This window comes from Cardiocondyla obscurior, linkage group LG02, assembly GCF_019399895.1.
Source record: "Cardiocondyla obscurior isolate alpha-2009 linkage group LG02, Cobs3.1, whole genome shotgun sequence".
Classification (NCBI taxonomy): domain Eukaryota; kingdom Metazoa; phylum Arthropoda; class Insecta; order Hymenoptera; family Formicidae; genus Cardiocondyla; species Cardiocondyla obscurior.
The window spans coordinates 12,855,375-12,867,649 of NC_091865.1; the positions used below are offsets into that span (position 1 = coordinate 12,855,375).

The window sequence follows — 12,275 nt, forward strand, 5'->3', positions numbered from 1 at the left end:
CTATAGCCCTTTTATAGTTACGCGTAGTATAACCGCACGCATTTAGTGTACGAAGAAATTGAGACTTTTTTTTTTATCAGATTCTTTTCCACCGTTTATAAATCTCAAAAAAAAAAAAAAAAAAAAACTGAGTAAACGTTCAACACTCGCAAGAATCATTTTGATTGATTTGGATTAAAATCGCCATCAATTTTTTTTCGAGATGACAAATTTATTAATTCACTCTCATTAGCACTCTGATAGCGGCGCGGAACACCTATCTCGTACAGAAGTATGATATTTATGAGCCTCGTCATCGTAAAGAAGTTAACGCGCGGTATGCGGCCATCCCCGCTTGAATTTATCGCCTTGTCCTCCGAGAAATCGTAATTTTCAATATTCGCGGCCACGCTGTTCTCGCTTAATTTAATCCACGTAATCCCGTAAATTCGGATTAAGGCTGTCGCGAATATTTTCGCACCGCGCCGCCTCGAATGTTGACTTCGTACGAGCTTCGATTCGCCGTTTATCTGCCCGCTGCGTAAATACTGCCACTCGTAAAAGTTATCACGACTCGTTAATCTTCCCCGAGGAGCATGCCCGTTGTTCCTTTCTCCCGCGCGAGAAAAAAGCCACGCTGCGCTCTCATCTTTCGATGCGATATCCACGCCTATGGTATTCCCTATCACCCTATTTTACGATACATACGTCTTATCTCGTCTCGCGATAGATATGGAAAAGACGACACGGCGCGACGAATCTCTTCTTAGTAGCTTTCGCCTCTTCAATTATCTTGAAAAATAAATTGTTTTAAAAAAAAAAAAAGAAAAATGCCGAATAAGCACGACTATTTATAAAAAAAATGTATTAAACTACTTAAAAAAGCTATTAACATGCGCGTTATATCTTTTATCTCCCCTATAATTATTCGTATATTACTTTTTTTTTTTTTTTGAGGGGGAAAAAACTTTTTTCTTACATACTTTTATTAATCTTAGAAAGCAAGCCGCAACTTAAAGTCTTACGAGGTTAAATTTCTTAGAGAGTTCAATAGTTTCTTATCGACGTTGCTATTCAATGCATCATGACAAATCGACAATGCATTACTGCAGCGATGAAACGGGTTAGCACGTTCTACATGAAAATAATGAAAGATTACAAGTTGCAAGAGCTATTTGCGCGCACGGGTTTCGTTGCCTCTCGATTTCAATTAAACTATTGAAATCAGGCTTCCGCTTGTAAATCAACGATAAATAACTATTATTATTATTATTATAGATGTCTATCGTTCAAATTGAAATCGATTATAGTTAAAAGCACGAGGGTTTGACGCAATTCCTAAAATACAATATAAAAAAAAAAAAAATTTGCTTAATACTTTGAAATTATTCTTCATATATTAATTTTGCCATTTGTCCCTATCCATATAATTAATTTCAACTCTTATGAATCTGTGCGGGCTGCGTGAAACTCACGAAAAGATTTTTGAGCGCGTGCTCCCTAGGAAAGGAAGTGTCACAGATGCTAATCGCGCCCGAGGCCTCATCTGGAGAACATTTATGGCTCTGTTTCCGCCTCACGTGTTCCTGTGCTCACGCCACGTTTTAACGGTGACTGGACGAGTTTTCAAAAGCAAACGATTTCTGTTTCAGAGGCGCAGTATGTGCCCGGCGCCGGGCTCAGCGTCGCACCCCACGAGAAAACCCGCAATCCCGAGCACACCCCCGCATATCCGCCACCGAGAGTCGACCGATACAGGGGCGGGGCGCAGATACAGAAGAGAATGACTCAGAGGGAAGACGTTCTCAAGTTCGAGCAGGGCCGCATTAAGGCCCTGCAAGAGGAACGTCTTCACATCCAAAAGAAGACGTTCACAAAATGGATCAATTCCTTTCTGCTCAAGGTAATATCCGCGTTATTAACTCGGACGTACATTGAATAATTAAATCGTCGCAAGATGAAAATTGCAAGGGATGAAAATTTACCCTCGCCGCGGATACGAAATATCTGTGTATATATCTTAAAAATTATATCTTGGCGGCCTGGTCGCAAATACTTTTCTGTGCAATTAATTCCGATGCCCCAAATTACCTTCGGCGAATCATAATTATCTGTAATTACAATACCTCTCCGGGCATCGGTCTTTCGAATTGAATTATATCGGGACACGATCTGGGTTTTCAGGCGCGCATGGAAGTGGACGATCTCTTCACCGACTTGGGGGATGGCAAGAAATTACTCAAACTATTGGAGATCATCTCCGGCGAGCGATTGGCCAAACCCAACAACGGACGTATGCGAGTTCACAAAATCGAGAACGTGAACAAGTCTCTGGCGTTCCTCCATACTAAGGTAATACATCCTGCACGCCTTCTTCTTTCTCTCTTTTCGTCCCGGTCTTTCGGGATCTCGAGTGTGTTTCTCCGGAACGTTGCTCGCTCTCGAAAAACCTCTCGAGAACGAACGATCAACTACGCGGTGGCCGGTCCCGGCGCGGCTGCACGTGTTGTTGCGCGAACAACTTTGTTCACCGGGGAATAAATAAAGACTCGGAAAAAAAAAAGTAACCAAACGAAGCTGAGAGCCAGATAAATTAGCGGGACGACAAGGAGGGCCGTTAAGCCTCGCTCGTAATTTCTCCGTTGAACCGTACAGATCGGCGATTGTACATTTCGATGCAAATGTGCCAGAGATAGATGCACGCGACGTTTAATCGTTGCCAGGCCTATACGCAATTCGAAATGAACACGCGTTGAAAGATAATAGGCGCGAGATATCAACATTGCGGTACTAAATACCAATTCGTCTTGGAAATTCGAATAGGTTCGCCGGCAACGCCGATGACTTGCACGCTAATAATCGCGAGGATCGGCGCGTTTAACGCCAAGAGTCATTCAGGCGATTAATATAGCAGCGTTCCCAGTCGTTATTTCCTATCTATCTGGTAGCCCACACGTGTCAGTGTCGGGGCACGCTGCCTATCGAAGCCAAAGAAATTCTACAGTTCAGATCCGAGAGAGATTAGAAAACCTATGGCCGACGGGTTCGCGGACGAGGCCGGCTGAAGAAATATCATGTGTGCGACGCGTCGCTTCCGGTAAGACCGAGACGAGGATCGGGGCCGCCTTGTGATTTCTGTTCATCTCTTTGGACCCCGATGCGAACGCGGACGCCGACGCCGACGCAACGCCTGGTCAATGCCTCCGCCCGCGGTTCGTCTTACATTACGCGCGGCTTCGAGTTTTACGCCGCTCCTCTCTCGTCCGGTCCCGCGACTCCACCGCGCGCACCCGGAGTGAAACTATTATGTCATAAGCCACCAAGTATAAGAGGCCATTCACGACGAGTTTACACTTCCCAGGCTTCGATGTGCCGGAGCGCGGCGGGCTCGAAGAAAGAATAATCGCGGAATGCCCGGAGCGCAACTGCCCGGTCTGGCTGTTTGTTTTAAGTAAACCTGACGTCATTAAATTTAGATTTAGATAATCCGTTGATTTTTCAGCGAGATAACGCGTAGACCGCGAGTAGGCGAGCGGCGCGATAACGGTTCTCGGTAGCCTCGGCAAATAGCTGTTTCCGCGAGCTCCTCGGTCCTTTGAGCAATTCACCGATGAACCTCGCGAACGTCGTACTCGCGTGGAGCCGACCGGAACAGATTGCGCGATAATGGTAAAATAATTGTTATTCAATTAGGAATCGATATGGACCGATAAAGAAATTGGATACTTCTCGTCGCCCTCGTGCGCACGTATGCAATTCGCGGGATCAACGCGCGCGGTCTTAACGCGTTACCTTTTAACGGAAACGTATCTCACAATCAGTGGCGAAACGATCGTGATGCTCGGCCGTATACTTTTTACTGCGAGCACGTGTTTTATCGGTACCGCGGTAATATGAACGTAATCGTTAGGCATCGTTACGAAGCCGTGCGTTAAATCGCCGTAACTCGTACAGCGGTTGATTCGCGTGCGATGAAAAAACTCATTGTCCTTCGCGTATAAAATGATCAAATTTTCGTAAACCACAATTCGCGAGAATACTCGAATACCTTCGAAATTCTTGTTACAATTTTTTTTTTTTTTTATTATTATTTTGTAAATGTTGAACGTTACGTAAATCGCGCAACGACTAGATACAATTTATCGAGCTACTGCACGGTATAAAATAAAATTCTCAGTCAATTGATACACTTGAGAATGATACTAAAGTTTTCAGAAAAGCTGTTATGCAATAAAGGCTTAATTTAAGCGGGTCCTTCCGTCTTAACGTTACGAGCTGGCCCCTTCTCGCCGGATTATTTATGTGAGCCGTTCGCATAATTTCGGTGGGCGGAATGCGACTGCATTTGCGAGCAGTGATCCATGGCGTTTGCTAAATAATGCATGACGCCGTTTACCGCCGTGTCTTGACGTCGAAGACCATCACGGTAGGACGAGCGGTGCGTGTTTCCGCGGTGCAACTTTTTGCGACTCCAATCGGCGAACCAAACGGTACATCGTTGCGCGCGCGATGCAAAAGACGATTTTCCCCGGTTACTCGTTTCCCCCCATTTGGAGAACGGTGGAAAAGCCACGTTTGGCCACTCGCTCGTTTCTACCTTAACGGTCTTTCTGCAACAGGCATTCCCTATTCGCGGTCCGTAACCGGCAGAAACAGCATTTTCATAACTCATTGTAAATGTTAGGACACTTAATTATAGTAGCAAAAATCATAATTTTTTTTTGTAACGAGACTACTATCTTACCGCAGATATTTACTTATATAACTTTTGCATTTCGTTTTTTCTTAAAAAAAATTGCATATTAAAATTATTTAACAAAATACAAATGATAATAATTACAACACCCCATGAGTTGATTATGATAGATCTTCTGCTAGTTTTTATTAGAAAAAGAAAAAAAAAAACGACATTCCATTTATAATGCCTTGAACCTTGAATAAAATACTTGTTGAAATAAAGTAAGACCGCCTTTTAAAATTAATTGGAATACGAGGCTCCTTGCATTCCCCTATTGCTCGCTCGTATCTCCAAAGCTTGATTCACCGAAACGTTTTAATTGCTAGCAATAACTCAAGAAACTTGGCGTCGGGGCGACCGTTAACTCTTCAGTTCGGCCTCTAGATTCCCGCGAAAGGAAAGGCGGTTTTACAAAAGCCATTAGACACGAAGGGATTAAATAAAGGCCACACCCGAGAGCCGGGCGTCAAATTTGGTTCGTGCATTACGAATGCCGCACGAATCGATCACGGTCTTATCGCGCGGCTGTCTTTGCGGTGACGATCTCACCTCCCACCGCGGACTTCTCGAAAAAGGACACGAGTTATTTCTGGAGGATGATACGACGATGCTGTCCGTTACGAACAAACATTCCGCGAGTGAGTGTGTGCTTGAGCAAATCCTTCCTCGGCATCGCTTAATGACGCTTGGGACGCTACCAATGATTTGGTTCCAACGTCGAGTTAAAAATTAAAAAAAAAAAAATCAATAATTGTCATAAATGATAATTGAAGTCATTTTAAAAATGAGTCGCGAGCGGAATATCCGCTTTGTGTAAAATTTAATTATTTAAAACGAACCGAAAAGAAGGGTGCGGAACAATCAATAATTTTTTTTTAAGTATTATCTCCTATTTTTCTTTTACAACACGACACGGCACAAGGAAACGCTTTGTGCCTTCATTCGTCGAATGAAAGAAAAGTCACGATTTAGTACCAGTTTCTTCCTATTTACTAATCAGCATAGTAATGACGCTAATCAATAGACAAACGATTTAAATAATGAGCTCTCGTTACGGAAGAATTAACCGCATTAGCCTCGTAATATCTGCTTGAAACTTCTTTCGAGTAGATTTCAGGCAGATAATTCACGTTAACGTAAAATCGATAACAATTTTAAATTATTATTATTATTATTTTTTTTTTTTACTTAAACTTTTTACCTTAAATTAACGAGTCTCTTGATATAAGTATGACATAAGAAATGAATTTCAAATAAAATGATAATTCGAGATTTCATATACATACATGCGTTATGATTATTAATTTATAACGTAAGACGCGTTACGTCAAGGACTTGCGGAATCATTGAGAGAATACTTGATCGATGTTTAGACGTTTATAGCACTTAGCACTCGTCATATATTGCAAAGTCCCGAAAGGTTAGGAGATGACAAAGAGATCGCGGAGGTACGAAATTCTTGGGAGGCTCGCTAGGAGCATAGCGTGGCGTCACGATTCCTGTGTCTCGCCCAGGGGTTCTTCTCAGGCACTTACAGGAATCCAACCCTAAGGTAATTAGGAAGATCCCCGCTGAATGTTCTAAGAAAAGGAACGATCTCTCTTGCGCGAGGCTGTCGGCACGCGTTGCACGCGCACACATAGAAAATCCTCACGAATACGAAGAAGAAAGATGAAGCGGAAAATATCAAAGAAGAAGCAGAGGCAAAAGAAGAGGGTACGAACTTCCCTTTGACTTTTTCCCCACTACATTTCGGCTAATTTTTCACGAGGCATAAATCGGAAGAGGCGGAGAAAGGAGCAAACGCGACAAGGAAAACGTGAGTTCGATAAGAGCTAAGGAGGAAGAAGAAGAAAAGAACGGGAAAGACAAGAGTGCGGGGTAGTCGATGGAGGACGAGAGGTGGAGGTCAGCGACCGGCAGGCAAAACTTGCTAGACCGTCGCGAGGCCTTGCAGATGTGAAATGAAACCAGACGGCACCGCCATAGAAGAGCGCAACAAGAGGGAGCACCCGAAGGTGCCTATTTAAATGAAGAGTACCAAGTTTGAGAGAAAAGAGCGTAAACGCTGGCCGTATTGAGGAGGAATCGCAATTTTTAATATCGGCTCCTCTCGTGGATTGCTCGCCAACATAATCGGTAGGATCGTTTGAAGTTATAATTGATACATTTTGTTATATTTTCATGTATTAATTGACGAAAAATAAAAAAACGTACAACTGAACTTAATTTATGGAATTACCTTAGTTTGCGATTATTACAATACATTCCAGATCTGAGATTTCTAATTTACGGTGGCTTCCTGTTGTCTGATTTAGGCATCAGACACGTTGCATAGACCGCAATTTCCTGCTGCCCCTCGGGCTTCATTCCCCCTAACGTTCTGTTTTATTCTTATGCCTGCAGACACGTCGACCCATGCGGATCTTCGCGTGTTAGACAATAGCTTTTAGAACTGTTTAAAGCCCGACCTCGTCTGAACTACGTCCGTTACGTCTTTACCTTGACAGAACGTCTCCATCGCAGTTGAAAGCTAATGGTCAAAGATGAATAAAGCAATTCGAAAGAAAAAGAAAATTTTTATCATTGACCTATTTGAAAAGATAATATTCTTTTTTTTTCTTCGTACTAACGTTAGTGATCAAGCAATTAAATTAATCGCTCAAGATTTCATTAGTTTCAATTTTTTAACTTCTTGCAAACTTTTTCGCATTATATCGCAGATTTTTATCAAGATAAAATTACACACGTGATATAAAGATAAGGCGAAATTACGCGATTGATCGACATGTTGATGTAGGAGTCCGTTGTAACCCGAGGCATGTCGGAAAAATTTACTAAGAAATGCAGAGCATTTTCAATATATTTAAGAAACGTGACAGGCGATTGATCCTCGCGTGTTAGATGATAGCGTTTAAAAAATAAATTGTTTGAACAATTCCCCTTAAAGTTTTGACGCATATTACGAGAAACACACATTAATAATGACACGTAGTCGATCAAGTAAAGAGATAACTTCTCCTTGGAAGTCTTGATTGATCACTACACGTGTCAATCGGTTACTCTCGTAATATTAAATGCACCCCAAGTAATTTCTTACTAATGATGGCACGATTATTTAATGTCTTGATCTAAATGCCACATATGTTTGGCCTGATTACGAAATCCTTTACACGTCAACGATTGATTGCTTTCAATTTATTAAAATTATGAATCTGCAATTAGAAATATAGCATGATGCAGCAGTATCAGCTTGAAAAACAAACTGAAAATCACGCCACTGATAACGAACATTATTTTTGAAAATGCAGGTGAAAGTACGGCAAGAGAACGAGTTTTATTCAAAAATGATTACGATAGAAAATCAGAACGACGTACAAAACTGGGATAGGATGATTAAAAGATATCAAGTGAAAAAAAAAATAAAGATAGCGCTATGATAGTCCTAAGATACTTCTATTACAGCGATAATAAAGAAAAGATTACTGTTTACTGGATTTAACGCCTTATCGAGTAATATGCGTGTATTTAATAATCTGTAGATTGTGTTATCTGCGTGAAACGTGACAGTCGACCGAAGAAGTTTAAACATTAATTAAAGTGGAGCAAACCCTTATACGATTTCAGTTTATCACGGTGTATAAAATACAAATTTCGTAATCCCGAATAATTTTCTTAATTGCTTTTTAGAACTTTGTTCTCGAATCAAATTAAAACGTAAAAGCAATCTACCTGAATTTTTACTGTTTTCCGTGATGATCACTTAGCTCTGACGAGGTAAGAACAAATTGAAACGCGAGGCAATCGCATAGCGGAGAGCAATCGACAGTCAATTATCACAAATACGTGTTATCAATGATCAGCGCGCCATATGCCCGGAGAAAATTTCGATAGCCAGCCTTCTGCCCTTTTATCCGGCAAATTACGCGGTTCGGCGCGAATCAGCCTCGTCCTTGCGTATCCTCTACGCGTCGTTCCCACAGAATCGAATCACGCAAATTAAGAGAGCCGTTTCGAAGTACTACCATACGAAACCCGTGATTACGTTAATTTCGCATGATGGTCCACGCAAAATATGTACGACATTTGATTTGATTCCGTCGTTACGCGACCGCATACGTTCGATCGCGATTTCGAAGTGCGAGTAGCAAACGCTGATTAAAAAAAAATAAAAATAAAAAAAATAAAAAAAATATATATATATAACCAAGAGATGACGAAGAGATCGGAAACAAAAAAGAAAGGGAGATAGACTCGCCGGTCTAACGTACGGTCTTCCAGGATCTCAAGATATTCAGCCGCCGGCAAATCTCTCATCTCTTTGAGATGTTCGACGATCGATATCGCGAATTTGCATATGTTTCGCTTCCTTTTTCTCATATACGCTGCACGCGGGCTTCCCACGTTTCTCTTTTAAACAGAGTAGTCGCAGAGAAAGCTTTCTGCTTGTCCTCGTTCGACGCATCGACTGCGCTCGCCCGTAGAGTTTCCCCAATTTTACGATTCCAACACTATTACGAGCTCTCTGTCCGTCTGTCTTTCTCTCTCTCTCTCTTTCTTTCTTTCTTTCTTTCTCTTTCGCTCTCTTTTTTCTCTTCTAAAAACTGCACCCGTCGATGTTGTAAGTCTTTACGAAGACGGGCAACGGGTCCCGCAAAGATGAGATACCGGTCGTAAAAGCCAAGGGACGTCTTTTCTAACGGGCTTCCACCTTGACCACCCCTCTGCCCGCAGCAACCCCGCGGCTGCATCATCATCCTTCAGCCGTCGCAGGCGGACACGCTGCAACCTTGTACTCCATAGCCATTCACGGAAAGCGCCAAAGCCGACGAGCGTGCACGTGCGCTCTGAGACTTGAATGACATCCCAAACTCACCGGCGGAGTATGTTAACGCGAGACATCCGTCGTCAAGGATGTCTCGAAGCAGTCGGCGGATGGAATTTTTTTTTTTTTTTTTTTTTTCAATTATTCAATTTGAGAGATGAAACGTGCAGACCCTCCCTCCCTTTGCGAGAAGTTCCAAGAGTATTTTTACGACGAATTGCGCCTCGTCTTGAAGAGAGGCGAAGATAACGGCGATCGTTAATTGTCGAAATTTTTGTGTCGCTTCTCCGTCGTAACCTGTCGAATTAATCTCTATCGCGAGTAACTACAACTCAATTCCAAAGGAAAACGGAAAGCAAATAACGAGGTATAATAATAATTAACGTAAGTTCTTCAACTAAATTAATACCAAAGAAACAACTCAATTATCTATCCGTTTATTCGAATGGCATCTAGCGGGAGATTTAGAGTCGTGTCGTTTTATTTTTCTCCCGGCAACTCTCGATACAGAGTTCACAGTGATTACGAGATTTCTTTAGCGAGACGCGCCAAGTCGATAGAACGAAATCGACTTTTTTTTTTTTTTTTATTACCTCGCACTTTATTGTGGCATAAATCTAACGTACGACACTTATATCGAAGTCACGAACGATCGTTCCGAGAGCTTCATTAACCCACTTAGACGCACCTCGGTCGAGAGTTCCGCGGGATTAATTCCGCGCGTTTTCTCGAAACGGTGACGAAACTCATTGAGAATCCCGTGGTTAAATCCTGCTATAAACTAAGAGCGGCAGAGTTACCTTTTCCAGCTATCATTTCTACGTGCCTGTGATCGATATTCCGCAGTCCTGTGAAGAATGCGCGATCAGATGCTGTAGGAAAACCGCTACGCGGCCCTCGACTAGCACTTTTTCTCTTAAACTCTTGAGAATATATCCGAAATCTCGTTAATTCTCAGGACCTTAGTTTTATTTAAAAATAGAGAGCACGTAGAGGTACAAATTAATGTTTCGACCTTTCCGCTTTTGTAATCGAGATCTGCCGTAGATTAGCGTAGATCTTCCTTTTGTCCGCTCCCGTTTGTCTACCTAGAATACTGGCGAAAATATCATCGTCAGCTCTCTCGTAAAAGATTCAAAAGACACTTAGTTAAAGTGTATCATTCGGAAGAATGTATACAGTTGTTTTGCCGGAATTTATTTGCGATAATAAAATATACGCGAAAAAAAGAGAACGAGGCAAGAACCTATTGACGAAGAATTGCGAATTTGCTACCGTATCGAATGAAGAGTCGAGTAAACGACCGTCATCTTATGGACGCAGCCCGTTGCGCTGCATTTCCACGGTGCAGTTACTGTCTTCGAGAAGCAAGCACGGTCGAGCGGGTACCTTACGGCACAGCCGATCCAGTGAATGTCCGTACGTAGGAGTCGCATTCCACGGTAAATGCATTAGAATTGCTATCTCCATTCGACGTTCCGGGCCTCGCGACTAGACCGCAACCCTTCGCGAAATTAATTCCCGCGAATGTTTCTATTAAGCCGTACATGAAGTCGCGTCGCGCGGATGCATTCCTCAACGCGGACGATGACGATGAATTCGCGGCTACTTCTTCCGCGAGTAACTGTGAATCAAAAGATGCGGCATGGAAAGGCTTTTCCGTTCCTGCTTCGCTTCCGACGTTCGGCTCGGAAACTCATGCGACGGCCGTGAAAACCACGATCTCCGGGATTATTGCTATTCGAATATTAAGTAAGCTAACATTTTATTGAAATATAATTTTTGAAATTATTGGTTAATAATGTAATATATTGAACTCTGTTACGCATTTTTTTTTTTTCTTTTTTCTACGATTTGGTTTGGCTGAGACCATTGAAACACCTCGCGGCACTGAACCATGTAACGTTCTCCGCCTTGTGTAAAATGCTCAGCTCGCGCATTATGCAATTATCAATTGAGGCGATCGTATTTCATCGGCGGCGACGGCGAGGTCGGGGTTCGAAAATTTTATCTACTCGATCGGGCACGCTTCGGCACAATACCTCAATTAAGGGGGGCTATACGAGAGGCGCTTGAGGCGCTTTAAAACCGTGCGCAAAATTGCGGTCGGGTCCATGCGCAACGCGCAAAAAGCGATTGCCGCGGTGAACGGGTCTCCTCCCCGATCTCGGGGGGCCGGTTGAGTTATTTAACGCCGTTGCCCGTTATCGACGCCGGGTTTCCCTTGCACGAGTTTTGACCGTACCCCGCATTTTAGCCGGCGACGCATAACAGTATCGCGTTTTGCTATGCAACCACGGCGCTCATTCATTATTCATGCGCCGCTGAAACTCGACTTGCAACGTGAGTGCACGCGCCTCGGCGTGGCGAAAATTCCAAGGTACCACCCGTTTCGGTATCCCTCTTTAATGCCTGTCACCGTCTTCGTTAACTAACGGATTGCTGTTCGCGTAATTAAAGATGAAAATGCGGCTGGGAAAGAAATTTATCGAAAAACATCCGCTTTGCCATGCCACGTGAATAATTTAAAAAGAATATTGATCAAACTGTTGAGAATGTGGCCGAGATGTTTGTCTCGGTCACGTAGTTGTAATTTTAATAAGTCTTCAATTGTACATACGTCAACGAATGCTGGTCGAGCTATATTCGCAACGATGAATGCGTCGAAAATAAATTGCAACGTTGACCTTCGTCGTAAAACGGGAGTCAATTATTTCGTCAAAGGCAGTTTTC

At 42.8% G+C, this 12,275-nt stretch overlaps 2 protein-coding genes across 4 annotated transcripts in view; one reads left to right on the top strand and one right to left on the bottom strand.

The window, feature by feature from the left end:
• Window positions 1-12,275, bottom strand: part of LOC139112266 (U3 small nucleolar ribonucleoprotein protein MPP10) — a 53,959-nt gene that overhangs the window by 21,621 nt on the left and 20,063 nt on the right. The window lies entirely within an intron of this gene.
• Window positions 1-12,275, top strand: part of Kst (spectrin beta chain, non-erythrocytic 5 kst) — a 52,490-nt gene that overhangs the window by 18,662 nt on the left and 21,553 nt on the right. For all 3 annotated transcript variants that reach the window (XM_070673035.1, XM_070673026.1, XM_070673018.1), the window contains 2 exons: window positions 1,632-1,882; window positions 2,164-2,331. In XM_070673035.1, the coding sequence (XP_070529136.1) occupies window positions 1,763-1,882; window positions 2,164-2,331 (288 nt within the window). In that variant the 5' untranslated portion in view covers window positions 1,632-1,762. Of the gene's footprint in view, window positions 1-1,631; window positions 1,883-2,163; window positions 2,332-12,275 lie in introns of those variants that run through there.